This window comes from Gymnoscopelus braueri (genome assembly GCF_963280865.1).
Source record: "Gymnoscopelus braueri genome assembly, chromosome: 10".
In the NCBI taxonomy this organism is placed as follows: Eukaryota; Metazoa; Chordata; class Actinopteri; order Myctophiformes; family Myctophidae; genus Gymnoscopelus; species Gymnoscopelus braueri.
Genome location: NC_137611.1, coordinates 13,356,721 through 13,374,931, shown reverse-complemented (window position 1 = coordinate 13,374,931; position 18,211 = coordinate 13,356,721). Strand labels below are relative to the sequence as shown.

General features: G+C 42.1%; 1 protein-coding gene across 1 annotated transcript; it reads right to left on the bottom strand.

The window, feature by feature from the left end:
* Positions 1-1,141: 1,141 nt before the first annotated feature.
* Positions 1,142-17,765, bottom strand: ralbp1 (ralA binding protein 1). The gene is made up of 10 exons (XM_080439639.1): positions 17,705-17,765; positions 13,573-13,890; positions 11,848-12,303; positions 10,316-10,665; positions 8,581-8,742; positions 6,707-6,838; positions 5,994-6,104; positions 4,860-4,981; positions 4,060-4,180; positions 1,142-3,680 (listed from the first exon to the last, which is right to left on the bottom strand). The coding sequence occupies exons 2-10, from the start codon at positions 13,823-13,825 to the stop codon at positions 3,375-3,377; spliced, it is 2,013 nt and encodes a 670-aa protein (XP_080295765.1). The 5' UTR covers positions 13,826-13,890; positions 17,705-17,765; the 3' UTR covers positions 1,142-3,374.
* Positions 17,766-18,211: the final 446 nt, after the last annotated feature.

Sequence of the window (18,211 nt, the reverse complement as noted above, 5' to 3'; positions counted from 1 at the left end):
CATATGAACAATTTTAACTTTTTTGGTTGAACCTTTTAGACAAAAGTATTATAAATGTAACTGTGTTGTTTTACATTCTTTTGCCTCTAACATTTTCAATCAATCAATCAACACAAATCTTATATACAATATTTTCAGATGGGGGTCCGCAGACAAATACTTATTAATTTGGGGGTCCTTGATTTGAAAATGTTTTTAAGAACCACTGGTTTACACTACATTAGGAAGCAGGCCCAAATAAGCAACTACACTTTAGAAACAATCCCAATAAACCGCAACCACCAATATTTAGGAACTTGTAAATATTTACAAGGAACTTGTAAATATTACAAGGAAAGTCGCTTATAATAAGCGGACATGGCAACGCTGGACGTATTTCAGTCACGTGGTTTAAGGACTGAGATTTATACCCAGTAGTACAACGGTGTCGCTTCTGCCACAATACTATTCATGTGTACCAACTATCTTCTGCTACAATGAGAAGTATAGCCGTAAAATACATAACTAACATCCAGTATTCCATCGAGAATATGAAAACATTTAGGCTTCAAAGATTAGTGAGCACGACAAAACAAAAAAAATCTAATTTCCAAGCTTATAAAAGGTTGAGGATGAGTTAAGGAAGAAGGAATGTATAAGAGACCACAGGATGGAAAATAAACGGCATCACATTCATGGGAATACACTCCGAAGAAAAAAGAGAAGTGGTTTGGGTCACTGATGTTCATTCTAAGGACCCCCAGTTTGATATGCATTAGGCCATGCATTAGGCCAGCAACCCAGGGGGGTCCACACATGATTTGGGGGGGGGGGTCCCCAGATGACAATTTAAAGATTTTTAAGACCTTTTTAATACATATAAAAAGAAAAGAAAAAAGACAATTTATTACTGCATCAAAAGTAATCAAAAAACTATACTAAAAACTGGTCAAACATTGGCCAAATATTTATCTGTGGAACAGAGTCAAACTAAATTGTAATGCCTCAACTCCTACATTTCAAGTGCTTGTCAGGGTGTGGGGTCCTCAGTTCAAATATGATTATTTTGGGGGGGTCTACTGAATGAGGCCACTGACCCCCATAAGATACAATTATTTTGTTTTCCTTTTTATCTCTGGGACCCCAACCTACACAGTAAAATCCTATTTCTTTAACTCCGCGTGGATAAATGGAAGCAAATGTGGTTCCATTTGCCCACTCTAAGAGTTACAGACCCAACCAACTAGGCCTTTTTAGAGAGGCAAGACGAACCAATTAGGATATTACAATTAGATTCAATATCCAGCTTATTCAGTTCAGATTGACACTTTATTCTTCACAGCATTAGGTATTCTGTCTGCAACAATAAGCTACAAAAAGCCTTGGAACAATATGAAAATAAACCTTATGAGAAGCTTATGAGCCCAAATCTGGAATTAATCCATTTAAATCACAGGTGATTACCGTATTAAAACAATGAACAAACGTTTCAAATCATGAGTCTTAACGACAGATTGCTTCAATTTGCCCATGTCCAAAGCAAGGGCAGTCGAACAAGAATAGGCTACGCCTTAAGAGATTATTATTAATAATACAAAAGAAAAAACATGATAAGAACATCAAGAGCTGAAAATACAGTATGTTTGCAATTGTAACAATACATATGAACATTAAGTAGGTTGTGCCTTCGCTTTACTTATCACAAAGAATGAAACAGATAAGACAGCACTTTGTAATAGTCGTAGACCAGTTACTCTGAAATGATTGACTTGTAATCTCACCCCCCCCCCCCCCACCCCACCCCACCCCACATGTATTCCACTCGAAACCGAAATCCAAGACGATGACTCCCCTCCATTGAGAGATGAAAATATCATTGAATATGCAACAAAAGTCAATACATCACCTGCATATCTCTTTACACACATTTTAAGACACTTGGCATCACTTTATTCCGTTACATCCGTCTAATTATAAGTCTGTCCACGTTCCACTTTCCATTTTGTTTGTGAAAGGCAGGGGTAACAGACAAAAAAAACAAACAATATCATTTATGTTATGGCGACTGCATTGGAAACGTACAGACTTTAGGGGCCGTGTCCACCCAAGGCGTTCTTTCCTGGCTGAAAACGCCCACAGCGCTTGCCTGAAAATTTCTTCCAAACACCCGAGTTGAAAATATTTCATCTCTCAGCAAGCAGATTAAAAAAAAACGCCACACGTGAACATGAGAGAGCAAATTACACCTTATCACGCTGTCGGGGTTTCCAAAAACGCGGCGCTCCCCATTGTAAACGGTGGACACAGCCTCTTAAGTGTTGAGGTTGCCTCCAGCAGTGAAGTGTGTCCAAATGTTTACATTTCGCAGTGACACATGCACTTCTGTTGCATATTTATATATACGTATTATTATTATACACACACTGTACATGTTTTTCTTCCACTGGGTAGTACACGAGGAAAATTCGTCGCGACCTTTATGTGCATTTGTAGTTCAAACAAACGAAAGCATCTACAATATATTTATATATATATTTATATATATATACTGTATATATATATATTACTAAAAAGCATATCATTTAAAATCAACGTCTTTCTTTGAATAGTCTCCCATATCATCCAGAATACTATTTAACATATGTAACAAATTCTTCATAAATCAAAGAGCCTTTTGCATTAGTGGTTCTCTTGGGCAACTTGTCCAGTTTTGCAGTGTCAGTTATGGCACAGTGGTTGCAATCCTAATGTGTCCAAATAGAAACTACGCAAAGGATGAAGTAAATTATCTAAGAAAAATAAGTGAGAATTTTTCTGAGCTCTAATGACAAAAAAAGAAGAAGAAATTTCTGTTTGTTAGTTGTAAAGTGCCTTCCTCTCAGTTTGTGTACCAACACCCTTACACTACCAAACCCTTGACAACTCCGTTCCTTCACACTCTCTTGGCACCGACTTTCTAAATGAATGGTCCCACCCCGTGTCACACAGTGGCCAATTGTCCTCTAAAAGCGACTACACTATCCCTACGCTTATCAGTGGGTGTGTGTGTGTGTGTGTGTGTGTGTGTGTGTGTGTGTGTGTGTGTGTGTGTGTGTGTGTGTGTGTGTGTGTGTGTGCGCGCACACATATATGTGTTCACGTGGCAGAGATAAGGGAAAACCAAGGTCCTCAATTTGTATTGACACGGACAGTGTGCCAAGAGTAGAATTTAAATATTCTTCATTGTTGGCTATTTGACGGAAACAACTCTGGTATTCAAATGTCTCGGCCACGTGCACTCGCTGATGGCGCAAAAACCTTTAGCGGGCTACGCGTGACTCAGCAGGACAGCTGACTAGCAACAGAGACACATAGCAATACACAGCCGCCCGATGCTGACCAGACACGATGACACCTCACATGTTGCTCTCTCTCCTGTCTTTGTTTGGCGAAGGTTTCGAGGGGTCCTTGCCATTGGCCGAGGCGACGGGTTCTGCGACTGTCGCCGCAGCAGCGGTGACGGAGCGCTTGGTTTGCTCCTCGCTGCGGGCCTCCGGGCTAGGCTGCGTAGGCGGGGCCTGTTCGGCCGGGGGCGGGACAGTCAGTTCCTGCTGCAGTTTGTGGCTTTTGCTGAGCTCCGTGTTCAGGCGGAGCTGAACACGGAGCTCCAAGATGGCTTCCTGTTCCTCGTGGATGGCCTGGTTCAGGTGAGTGTTCTTGTTCTGCAAGGGGGAACACGTCGGAATTTGAGTGCAAATGGCTCGTTGGAATTTGTCTAGCTCTCTCCTAGTTGTTCTCAAAGAGGGGTCCGGGGACCCCCAGAGGTCCTTGAGGGGGTACCCAGCAAAATGAGTATCAGTTTAACCAATGACTATTCAGATCCCAGGTTTCGCTCTCCCCACCTACTGTATAGACAGTTGTAGAGTTCTGTACTTAACCTAACAATTAACATTTACGTGTATATAAACACAGCACAGGCTGAATAATAAACTTTAGTACAAGAAATATTCTGGTTCAGAGCTCTTTAACGCCACAATAGCCGCGACTAAATGGTCTGCAGTGGTAAGCGGTGCCTATCTGTCTGTCTGCAGTGTGTCTCACCTCCAGTTCCTCGTTCTGTTTCTGCAGGTCTTCCAGGATGATCTGCAGCTCCTCTTCATCCTCGCTCTCGCTCTCACTGTCTGAGGAGTACTCCTCTGTCTCACTGCGACCCTGCTGGCGACTGCATGAGGAACACACACACACACACACACACAATATTGTATCACATCTCACCCTCCTGTATTTCCTGTCAGATGAGTCCTATAAAGGAAATGATAAATGCATCGCCAAACTGCTTCGACCGCTCAGTTTGGCCGCACGATCTGGGAATATGATGAGCTGCATGGACGCCAATGTTGGCCAACCACGTGGAGACGGTGATCAAATAATCACAATGGATGCCGGAGTTGTAATTCCAGTTTGGAGATTATGGCTGAGATGGATCAGTGTCTAATAGCATGACCAACACCTGAATAAACCTCTCTGAAGAAACGCATGCCTAATCCCAAAAGGGTCCATTTGGAACCCTGGTGGTCCCCCCAGATCCGACACAGAGAAGTCATCCATTTCTGAACCTCTTACAATTTAGGCATTTAGCAGACGCTCTTAATCCAGAGCGATTTACAGTAAGTAAGGTAAACACAAGGGAATTACATCAAATACATAGAGATAGTTTTGTGCCTCAGTAACCTAGGATCATAGGTAAACCAAGAACCTATCATCAGTCTAAACATTGTAATATCAATAAATAATATGTACATTGAAACTAAACAAACTTTAGGATGCCAGGTCAACAAATGAACCTGGCATCTGTCTAAATAACATGCCATCTAATGGCTGGTAGTGAAACAACCTCTTACCTCTGGATGTCTGCGATCTCGGCTCGCAGTCTCTCAATTTCCTCCTTCTCAGTGGCGATCTGTCTCCGCAGCACCTGCTCCAAGGAGATCAGCTCCTCCTGCTCCGTCAGGATCTCGTTCTCCTGGAAATGGGAGAGGAGATTTAAAAACAAGAAGGGGGGGTCTGATAACGGTGCGGCTTCAGTGTGGGTCTGTGGTATCATGATGATGATGACCTCACATTGCTATAACGTCATGTAATTGGTCTGAGAGCCAATGGTTCTCGAGCATTTTAGCCCATAGGTCAGGAGCCCACGATTACAAATTTAAGTTGACGATTAATTGTACATAAATTAATAATTATGTCAATAATTTCTTTATACATGTAAAAAAAAAGGCTGAAACAGCTGATCTACAAGCTCACAACGCGTCGCAAAGTGACACGTTGTAAGCTTGTAGATCTGCTATTTCTGCTTTTTTTTACATTTGAAAATGTGTGAAAATCTTTCAACATGGAAACGACTATGCAAAAATAATTACGATTATCTCAAATAATTGCGATCAGACGATTATGTAATAATTGTGACAGGCCTAGAGCCCATCTCCTGTTTCTGTAGCGTGAGGCGTCTTGATGTACACGTACATCCCCCAGCCATGATGTACAAGTGCACCTCCTGGACATGACACTAGTATGTCGCAGGGACTTTGGTATGCCTCGGCCAGGTATTGAACTCAGAACTCCCTCTGAACCACAAGGTCACTGAGCTCAGTTAACTGGTAGGCATGCTGTGACGTCATAGTGACTTCCAAATATTTGATTATGTGCCCCACCCTTTACTACCAGTATAAAATTCAAGTTTCAAAAGGTTTATTGAAAAAAAAAAAAAAAAAAAAACATGTGAGAAATATTCATGAATTTACTTCCTCGGCCTACTGGCAGTGTGCACAGGAAATGTGGAAACACAGACAGACTGAGACAGACCCTCTTCTAGACGGCTCCCCTCCGAGGAGCCGCGCCATAAAACTGCCTTTTCCTCCTCTTCTGTTTTATCAATTTCAAAACCTGCCTGCACGTCTACGACAATGTCTACGACAAGTAATGAAGCAGATGATGATGTGCGCGTGCGTGCGTGCGTGTGCGTGTGTATACTGTACCTGTGCTAGAAGGATGTTGATCACCTCCTCTTCATTTTCAGTCATCTCCTCTTTGGAGACGTCCTCCTTTGACAGGCTGGCGATCTCCTGGGCGATCTTACTCTCACAGTCCTGAGAACAGCACATGATAGAACGGTCAGACGACATCACTTTTATTTAAGATGATGATGATGGTGATATAATTTGAACGGTGTGGTGGTCATAAGAGGATTTGCTTGATTTAACAAAATGTGTTAGGGTTAGGGTACTTTTATTAGGGTTGCGTGATGAGTTAACTCACATCATAAAAAATGGCATAACACCGAATGCATCATAAGCATCAGAATGAATCATCCAGGTAAAAATGTTTGTGTTGCTTCTTTTGTAGCGGTTGAAAACTTAGATGGGAAGGTTTTCTGTCCTTTTTGGCATGGGTCATACAGCTTTTTAAAGAGTAAAATTCAAGCGCATTTCCAGGTGCCTAATAAAAGATTTTCCTAAATCGAGCATTTTCCACACTTTCCAGACTGTGTGACCCCTGCTTTTGGTGTCCGTTGATGATACTACTATTACATCTAGCAGGGTACTTTAGAGTACTATAGGATAAATACGCTAAATGTGTCGTATTCTGACATTATTCTGACCCTGGTAGGGTCAGAACTGGTAGGCTGTTGCGGACACTTTGATTGAGTTTTTGCATGATACAGGACGTTATATGCACCGAGACAACTTGCCTGACGTTTGGCTTCCCTCAATTTGCGCTTGAGAGCCGTCAGGATGCGCTGAACCTCCCACAGTCGCTCCTCTTTAGACAGGTCCTTCACGCCTGCCTGGAGGTCTCTGTGTAAGCAGTTCAGCAGGAACTCCTGGGACACACAAGCGAACATTAAACGTTTACATTTCAAGATAAATGGCACCCGTTCTGAATGATCATTACCACCCGCAAAAGCATTACATGACTGGTAATCTCACATCGCCGGAACTGTCAAGCTCACTAAACGAGACGGAGACGTGAACGTGAAGAGACGGAGGTCTGGCCGGCTATGCGATGTTTAATGACCAGAGCTTTGTTTATGTCAGGGGTGTCAAACTCATTTTAAGTCAAGGGCCTGATTGGACAAAACGCAACTTCTTGTGGGTCGGACCAGTTGTGCACACGTGCCAGCTCCCACAGCTTAAACTGCCTTCGTGCTCTCATGTGTATCAGTCATGTAGAATCATGAAAAGTGTTTAGCATTTCATTTCTTATTATCAAGAAGATTGCCTAGCTACTAAGCACTACTTTTATGATTAACTTAGTAAACGTACAGGCAACGTTTGCTACAAGAAAGTCGTGAGAGATTAAAACTCTATTTTGACTAGGATTGTCTTGGTAGCCTCAAACATTAGCAAACATAAAACTAACAAAATACGTTGTAAATGGAGGCTACATAATTGCACCTATATTTTAATAGCCAGGCTTGCTTCCAGCTATCAAGTTGTATTTCTAGAGATCACATATAAATATTTCCTGATGCTTACATGTCACTGTGCACTGAATAGTGATTACAGACACCTGACATATCTTGGCTTTAACACTTTACCTGCCAATCACGAGTATAACCGTTGATGAAAAATACACCCGTTTACTGCCATCCACGAGTATAACCGTTTTGTTTTTTTTCAATTTATCCACACAGAACCAGAGATATCACGATCCAAAGATTTCTAGCTCCATTCACTCCTTGGTTAACTTATTACTTTAAAATCCTGTATCTCGGCTCCTGTGTAAAAAAAATTTAAACACTGGCACTGGGGGAAGTAAAATAAAAAAAAACCTCTGGCAGGGAATGTGTCTGGGCAGTTGTGATTGTCATAGTGTCATTTAGATGTCTGTGTGTCAGTTGCGAGTACTACAGCTTGGAGTTGTTCATGTTCATTCTGGAGAACGCCTGTTCACAGAGTTACAGTATGTTGTCCCGAACACGCAAAATAATCTTTCAGGCAAAGTCTGTCATCTTGGGGTACATCGGTCTCAGGTATTGATAGAATGAGTCCCAGACCCACAATCCCAAATTACATTTGAGGTCACACTGAAGTGATTGAACATCAATTAGTTCCATTTGGAGTTCCTACAGCATGATGTGATGCGTTGACGGCAAACGATGAGTGAAAGGGGGAGAATTCCTTCTCAAGCTGACTGAGGACTTGGAAAGCACACTCAGTTTTCAGCACTGATGTTTTTTCCTTGTACCTGTCTATGTTGTAATATTGCCAATGCACCACAGACAGACTGCAAAGAGGGGAAATAAGCTGGGTTTTTCTGGGATAGTTGCATCTTCCAAAGACTTAATTTAATTTAAAAGACATGAATGCTGCCATTGTATTACGTAACAACTTGAATGAAAATTCTAGAATTTCTGCCCTCGATTCTCTGTCTGAACCTTCTCTCACGAGTTAACACCCGTCTTTTTACGACCATGGACGGTGCGCCATCTGTTGCCACAACGACAGCAACAATGCGCCACATTGAGAGTTTGTAGATCGGCTATGCGACTCATGCACAACTACCTATAACTCAGGCTTCCCCAGGAACCAGGCAACTGGCTGGTCGGTGAAATCAACCCACCTGTCGACGGATCTCCTCTTTGATGTTCTCCTGGGTCTCGGGTAGTGCCGGCATGGTGGCCATGTTGGACCAACGAAGAGGCCGCACCACAGGCTTCAGAGGCACGTCCCCAAACAGCTCCAGCACATGGGTGAAGAACACGTACAGGACGCGGTTCCCGATCTGAACACAGAACACAGTCACGGTTAGGGCTGTCCTCCAATATAGTCATTCTTCGTTGACTAATAGTCATAGGAACTAGTTGAATTAGTTAGAATAAGTGATTAGTTGTGTCTAATCTGCGTTTGATCCATACAATCACGCATAGACCAGCCTTTTCAGGTTGGTGAGGATGAGAACTAAATATTATATTGTTTATTTCACACTGGCTATTGGCCTATGGACTGGTAGAATTAAAGGGTTATTTCAAGAATTTACAAAAGATATGGATATGGTCATATTTCAAGAAATAAGTAAATAAATAAGCAATTTAGCATTAAATTAAGCATGAACAAAAAAACGAATCAAGTACCAAAGCCTTGATCGACTAAGACCAAACCAATGGATTAATCGATTATTCGACAATGAGGGGACAATTTTAGTCAAATTAATCCCACAGCAAATGTCAATGTAGAGGAGAAGACAACAGGATAGAAACTTTTCAGCTCATATACATGGAAATTCTACAGAAATATACAAACACCACCAAGTCAAAGTCAATATAACCAAATTTGCATTCAATAAATATGCATGCAATATATATATTATTGCACATTGCATGTCTCTCTTGCATTTTATGCACGTTCCGGTTGTCTCTGTACTATGGTTGTCTGCCATGATGTTACTACTGTGAAATTCTGAACTGAATGTGTTGCACACAAATCACATTTATACTGTAAATACACACTGAATAATATACTGTGCACGGCGACCACATTGATTGATTATGACCACTAGTAGATGTAATGCTAATGCAGTGTGGTTGGTTCAGAATAAATGGAGCACTGACAGGGATTTCTCCTTTGGGAATACATTAGCTGCTTTAAAGTGGGCCAGAGTTTCGCATATGAATGAACTGTGTGACCCAATAAAAACCCAACGTCTTCGCTGGCGTGTTGCTATGCGATAAGGGAGGTTTCCCATGTTGCCCCTTTGCCTCGCATTTAATACTTCTTATACCCTTGGTCTCTCCTCTCATTTATCACCACTTTGTGGAAAGTCGCCGTTTACATTTTCCTTACACGTCACCTATCACCTATTACAATATTCACTTCTTCCTAAGGTTGCAGCGATTCACCGATTTGACTATAAAACGTCAGTTATCTAACCGTAGAGGTTTAGCAACAAAAATAATATGTTGTTTAATCAAATGTTTAATTCAAAAATAGTGGTTTTGGACATTTCTGTCTATAATGACACGCCTAAAATTGGGAGACCAGGTTTAAAGATGATGTTATATTTAACTCCAAAGAGATATACTTTTTGTGTGTTTATTATTAAAAAGAAACTTTGCGGGTAATTACATAAAAAACGGATATTAATGTGATATTATACATCCATAGTGGTACCTGGTACGCATAATAATCATGAAACCAGAGTTTGTTTTCTCCGACTATAATCGTACCATCAATATCTATGATCGATGCATCGTTACTTCTTCTTTCCTTCCTTAACGGTCCCATTTCCCCAGATGTCATTCTATTCTCGCCCCTTCCCTCCCTCCGTCCCCCCCTCGCTCCCTCCACCCGGCTCTGACCTGCACGGTGGGGTTGAGGACGATGGAGATGTTCTGGATGTTCATCTTGGTGTCCGTCTCGCGGATGATCACGTGGTCCATGTGCGTGACGAGCCAGGCGAGCAGCAGCCGGGCGCCGGGCGCCACCTCCGCCGTCAGCCGCTGGAACTCCGCCACCTTCTCGGCCTCCGTCGGCCGGCCGCAGGCGTCCTCGAAGCGCTGCGCCAGCTCGCGGCTCACCAGCATCTCGGGCAGCTCCCGCAGGTACTGCTTCAGCAGGCTGGCCACCGTGTGCGGGTCGTACTCCTCCAGGCACGGACACTCCTCGCGGTCGTACGCCGCCTTCAGCTCGTCCACCTTGGACTTCATCCCTGGGAGGGAACGGGGATGGGAGGAGGTTGAATGACGTCAGTAAGGATTAGGGTCTATAATCTATTTGATCTAAGGAGTTTATTTTCATATCTATTATATTGCACTACATCGGGATAACCATTCAAATGTGAAGGACTTTCTTTGCACTGTAGGCTAGACTCTATGCTAAATCCAGCTTCAACAAAAACTGCCGGTGGGCAGACTTCAAACTAAGACCCACGTTGATGAAAAATGTGCTACAAATGTTTCATAATATTAGTCAACATGGGTCTTATTTTGAAATTCGCCCAGTGCCTAATGCCTACCAGAAGTCCCGTTTTTATTTACGCTGCCTTTATGCTGGCGGGAAGAAAACAGAGGAAAGGGCCTTGGACAAATCTTTCAATTGGTACAACGCCAAAAAAACATCCGTTTTGACCTACAACACAATCTACTCTCCGGAGATACCTCTAACCTCACGAGGCACGGTCAGTAACAATCGATTCTGATTTGATACAATGATTATATGGGGCGGCAGTGGCTCAGGGGTAGAGTGGCCGGATGGGAACAGTGAGGTTCCCAGTTCGATCCCGGGCTCCCCCAGAGTTAGTGTCCAAGTGTCCTTGAGCAAGACGCTGAACCCCTAATTGCTCCCGATGAGCAGGTTGGTGCCTTGCATGGTTTCCTCCGCCATCGGTGTATGAATGTGTGAATGTAATGCACAATCTATGTATAGATAAATGCATCATTTACCATATGGAGAGTCACATGGAGGTAAGGAACATATACAGCCGAATGTTCTAGAAACCTTCACTATGCCTTTAACCCATTCAATCCGGCAACGCATCGTCATTTTAGATTTCTTTGGCTATGAGCTTGTAGATCTGCTATTTTTTGAAAAATCGTGAAAATGTGTGCAAATCTTTAAATATGTGTTTTTTAAAGCGAACATTTGTAAAATAATTTGTTCCAGTAGATTTGAGTTACAAATGTTCACTTTAAAAATATAAATATTCAAAGATTTGCAAAATGTTTCTAAAATTGCAGATCTACAAGCTCGGTGCTGCACTATGAGCTTGTATATCTGCTATTTTTTAATAGCCAAAGAAATCTAAAATGACAGAGACGCGCCCCCAGATTGAATGGGTTAAAAACCCCGTATGAACCCCCTCCTTTCCCGCGGTGACCTCCCTCCTGTTTACCTGAGACGCGGTAGATGCCTTCACACTTCATGCCGTAGCTCTCGATGTAGTCCACGCACTCTCTGAAGACGGCGGGCAGCTGGATGCCGTCGTACATGGACGTCCTCTTCACCGCCTCGGCCAGGGGGGCGCCGAAGATGGGCCTGAAGGTGGGCACCTCCACCGGCACCGGCTCCGCCTCCGCCGCGGGCTTTTTCTTCTTCTTCTTCTCCTTCCACTGCTTGACCACGTCGGCGGCCGTCAGGTCCTTGGACTTCTTGTCCTTGTCCTTGTCCTTGTCTTTGTCCTTGGCCTTGTCCTCCTTGGGGCCCTTCTCCTTCACCTTGAAGTCCTTCTCCTTCTTCTTGGAGAAGCTGGGCTTCTTGAACACGTGGATGCCCTTCGAGCGCTTCATCTTGGACGGGCTCTCCGCCTCGTCCGCCGAGCTGTCCTCCTGGAAGGCGGCGTAGCCCTCCGCTGAAGACGAGACAGGCGGGAGAGAGAGAGAGAGAGAGAGAGAGAGATGGGGAGAACAGAACTGGGGTTAGAATGGATGAAGAACGCCCCTATCTCGCATCCTCCACCTACAACACAAGAGCTACAAGAACAGTGAAAGGAGGGAAAGAGGAAATGGAAGAGAGAGTGTAGATGAGAGACGGAGGAGGGGGAGAATGGGGACTCCGAAAAGAGGTCAGGCACCAATTTAGCACAACTCCCTCGGCACCTGGCAGATCTCTTTTTTATTCACGTGCAACAGAGTTTTGTTGAAGTTCCTCTGAGTGAATGACTGCCAAACCGTGACTGATAATGATCCCCTCATAGGTTTGTCTTTTTTTCTATTCCCCTTTTCCCTGCTGCTGCCTGAAGACTCTCTCTTATTTTACCGTGCCCAGGTGGAGCTAAATATAGGCACTGGGGAAACTGTGATAAAAACAGACAAACAACAAATATGGGACAATAGGCCCAACTATTGTTCAAGTAAGAGCAATGCCCAGCAAACTACGGCAATATTTACACCCTCAGCTTGGATGGAAAAAGGCTGCAGATGGAAGTTAATCTTCATGGCCTAGTTAAGCTCTGTAAAGTCTATGTTTGGTATCAGACTCAGTCACTTTTTTTTTTTCATGTGAGTTTTTATGTTTTGTTGTAACTAGGTTTGCTGCTGCTCTACTTCACCAGGTCTCACTTGTAAAAGAGATTTTAATCTTAATGGGACTGACCTGCTAAAATAAAAAAGGTAGAATAAAGAATTTAAAATTACATCAAACAAAGTTAATCCAACGCCACTCCCGGGGATGGCCGCAGAATTAATATATATTTTTTCCAAACACAGATGGTATCAAATTTAACAGAATATCATAAACATTTTAATTTTTGGAACACAGTTCTTATATTACGTGATTTAAAAAAAAAGGTCTATGGGATTTTGAATTGGGAAAAAACATCTTCATGATCCAGATGGCATGATTTTGATGTCTGGACTTATACTATACGTATATATACATGTCCCAAATGCTCCATTATTGCAGCTCAGTGACCAAAAGTAGAAGGTTGTGTGGTTGTGTGTGCAACAGCGCATTACAAAGAAAGCGAGCACCTTCTCCGGTTAAATACAACACCGACAAGGCGTTTTCGACAATATTTAGGGGTCGTTTTAACAGGTAACGCTCGACAATATTTAGGGGGCGTTTTATCAGGTAACGCTCGACAATATTTAGGGGTCGTTATAACAGGTAACGCTCTTACTCCTCTTCTCCTTCTTCTTGAACTTGTTCTTCTTCTTGCCATGCTCCTTGTCGTCGTCCGAGACGTAGGCGTCGGGGGGGTCGTGGTGGTGGCCGTCGTGGCCCGGAGGCGAGGGCTCGCCGGTGCGATACAGCCCGGGGAACTTGGTGGGACTGATTTCCTCGGAGCTCGGGGTGCGGGCCACCCCCCCTGGGTGGTCGGCCCGCCGCTGCTCCACGGGGCTGCTGCTCGGGGGCAGGAAGCACTCCGTCATGGCTGCTCCGTGCCCTGGTCACTCCTCTTGTCACTGCCAGGGGCGTGCCAGCCTCTCCATCACACCTGCGGGGGGCAGCAGAGAGACAGATTAGTGTTGATTTTGACAGCAAATTTTGATTTTGTTTCAGTCATAGTCTTTTGAATGAAATTCCATTTCGTTTTAGTCATATTTTAGCCATCTGATTTTTTTTAGTTTTAGTCTAGTTTTAGTTGACTAAATACCATAAGATTTTAGTCGACTAAATCTACAGTTGATTTAGTCGACTAAAATGTATTTTGGCCGGCCGTGATGGCGTTGAGGTGCCTGATTTATACTCAGCTGTGTGCCAAAAATAGCAGATCTACAAGCTCACAACGTGTCGCAGCGCGACACGTTGTGAGCTTGTAGATCTGCTATTTTTGGAGAGTGACACCTGCACACAACGAACCAACAATAGAATGACTTGTCTTAGTTCTACTGGATCTCTTCTCCACTAGTCCCTCCCTGACATTTCTAGTTTTTATTTGTTGACGAAATTGTCAGTATATTTAGTCTAGTAAATAATCATAGCTTAGTTTTTATTTCGTTTTTATTTAATTTCCGTCAGTGAGAAAAGGTAGTCAACAAACATTTTTTTTTTCTTTTTTTTCTTTTTTTTAGACCCAAAGACCAAGGAGATATGATATATCAAAGATTTAAACTCCTATCCACTTCATTGTTAACTTAAAACTTAAAAAAATCTGTATCTCGGCTCCTGAGAATTTTTTTTTTCAATGAAAAATCTCTGGCAGTCTACAGCTAAAAATCTGAAATAATTCTGGCAGGAAATATTAAGAGAACGGTGCATGTAAAAGGTGCAGTGATTCTCAACCTTTTTAATTTCAAGGTCCACCGGTTTGATATCGTCTCTGTCTGGTGGAAACCTAATATATTCAAAACTGTTACTTTTCAGGATTCAAATTAAAAAAATTGCATAAGTAGCAGATCGGCAAGATCAAAACACGCCGTGCTGCGCTCCAAGCTTGTGGATCTGCTACTTCTTCTGATACTTTATTACCTTTGTGTGACGCTGTAGTATGATCAAGTAGGGCAATAATTTACGAAAAAAAACACACGTTGGAATATGGAGATAAGAGGTTTCTGCCCAACAGCAACGATATGCATTAGACCACGGACACCCATTTGATCAAATCTGTCATCTCGGACCCCAATATTTACACTAAAAGAATCAAGTGTCCTCATTTGGAAGCAAGGCTGAGCAACAGAGACGTAAGGCAATTCCAACATTGGCCCTTTATTTATTAAGACTAATTTGTACGGCGAGAGAGAGATGCATATTACATAACAGTAATATAACAATAGAACACACAACTTTGTGTTCTAAGGCCCAGTGAGTTACCGGATTATTTTATTAGTAGTCTCTGTATAACCTCGTTAAAAATCCGGGGTAACTGGTTGGTATTCTCTGTGGTTGTTACCACTTGAAGGCAATTAAAATGCTCAGACATAACACCCTAAGATGAAGACAACCAATTAATCATATTAACAAAGCAAACTATAATAAAGAGGGCATTTAGGGGTGTGGGTCAACTTAACTACAATACATACACAGCAGACAGGACTAATCGTAATAATAGAGATTTTATTCATTATATAATACTATATCCTTGGAAATATGGCCACATTAAAGCTGTGCTATGTATTACATAGTATGCAACACTTTTTTGTGATTATTACAATGTTACGCTTGTGTTTTCTAGCTATGTACTGTTGGTAAGCTGCAGTGGTAAGGTCTAGCCAGCAGAGGGGGCTCTGTTAAAGAAAAAAAGAAAGATGGCTTCTTGTAGATCATAATCCTCCTAATACAGTAATACACACACAGTCAGCAAAAACAAAATGTGCACTTGCATCAAAATTAAAACACATAGGCTTGGTGACACACACACACACACACACACACACACACACACACACACACACACACACACACACACACACACACACACACACACACACACACACACACACACACACACACACAGTATAAAAATGAGCTCTTGGTATGAATGTTAAAGCTGTATAAAATGAGCTCTTGGTACATACATTCATACCTGATGAGAAAGGACCTATTTAATAAAATCATAAATATATACATTATGAACACAGCATGTCTGTCAGTTTGTTTGTTTGTTTGTTTATTAAGGATCCCCATTAGGATGATCAATACCAAACAAAATGTCTAAATATATTTATATTTGAACATAGATCAGGCCTAATGAGGAGTTTAACACCCTATATTTGTGCGACATGACCTAGTATTATATGTATATATGCCCAAATACATGCAAAGACATGTGCAATACCGTATGTATGTAGTATGTGCCGCATCAACAATCTGATATATGAACTATTGATAATAAACTGTCTGTCTGTTCTTCGATGTGAATGATCAGATCTCATTTTGCCCTGCTGGGTCCCACGTATGCCCTGTAATGCCTGCTGTGATATTACATAGCTTTCATGTATTATTATTACATATAAAACAGCCCACTTCCATGCCATGGGAGTGATCTATGGCTGTGTACAATGTAGAATAACAAACTAAAGTCTACCACCACACTCTGAAGTGTTATCAAATAAAGAAAACTATTCAACAAATCATCCATCCATCTAAACCTAAAACATTTGTAATCTTGTCAATTTGAGGCATATAGCTTATGGAACAATACAAAATATGAACTTTTATTTCTGAGTGCGACCCGCCATGGTTTGATGTGGCGTGTACAATGTAATAACATTACATGTATGCAGTGGTGGGAAAAGTACTTGTACTTTGTACTTTGGTAAAAGTATCAATACTGCAATGTAGAAATACTCTGTTAGAAGTAAAAGTCTGCAATTAAAAATGTACCTGAGTAAAAGTACAAAAGTATTGACATCAAAATGTACTTTAAGTACCAAAAGTAGAAAGTACTCATTACGCAGAATGTCCCACTTCACAAGTCTTCAAATGTATACAAATCTTTTGAAAATAGCAGATGTACAAGCCATTGTGAGCTTGTAGATTGGCTATTTTCAAATGGCCGAAATGTATATAGGAAAACTTACATGAAGTGGTTAATGTAAGTTTTGTAATAATAATCGCAATCTACAAAGAAGCAAAGGTTTTCAAATAATTGTAGAGGAGTAAAAAGTACAATATTTGCCTCCGAGATGTAGTGGTGTAGAAGTAAGAGTACTGACATTTTTAAACACTCCAGTGAAGTAAAAGTACCTCAAAATTGCACCACAGTATGTAATACATTGCATCATGTATTGTAATATCACGGGAATTCTATGGCTATAGGTCCTACAGTATGTATCTGAACATCAACAGTCACACAGCCTATACTTCACTAGCTGTGTGTAAGGTGACCAATGACGACCTGTCCACCCTGGCACCCTTATAACCATCATCATAACCCATCATCAATACGTTATTACATGTATTGTAATATCACAGGCATTCCAGGGCTAGGTCCTATGTATCTGTACATCACCTACACAGCTAGTGAAGTAGGCTGTGCGTCTGTACAGACTACTGCTTCACTGGCTGTGTAGGTGACCTGTCCATACGTACCTGGCACCCATATAACCATCATCACCATCATCATAACCATCATCAATAGTACATTATTGTTCTGAATGAAGGGCCCGGATGCTAACGTTATCTGCTATTAGCAGCTAAAGCTATTTGATTAGCCAGCCTATTCATCCTCCTACAAGGAGTACATGCTGCGTTTCTGTAAGGTTAAACCCCGAAATGAAAGCGACACACAGACACGAGTGTCCGAATGTGCTTCGCAGTCGATTTGTGAACGAGCAATTCTGAAAATATGTTAGAAAAATAAACTTTACCAACTACTATCCCGTCCGTTCGGTCAATTCACTGAGAAACGTACGCTTCCGGCTGTCTGTAGATACCAAATAAACCCGTCTGAGTCTGCGCGCGGGTGACCCGAACTGCATGGTGGGAGGTGTAGTTTAACCACGGGATGTGATCAGTGTTGCCAGATTTTGAGGGAGAAATAAGCAACCAGGTCTATGAAAAGACTCAAAAGAAGCGACTAGCCTAGGCTATGGCTATTTGAAAATAGCCGATGATGATCTACAAGCTCACAACGTGTCGCATTGCGACGGATTGTGAGCTTGAAGATCTGCCATTTTCAACAAAGAAAAATGGGGGGAAATCTTGGGGAGGAAAAAAGGTATTTTTTTAATATTGGGGGCCCTTGCCATGAAAATGTTTGAGAACCGGTTGGTTTATAAACAACATTTGGAAACTAGCCCAAATAAGCAACTAACTACACTGCAAAAAAACGCAACCCGCAACTAGGCCTACCGATATTTACAAGCAACTTTACA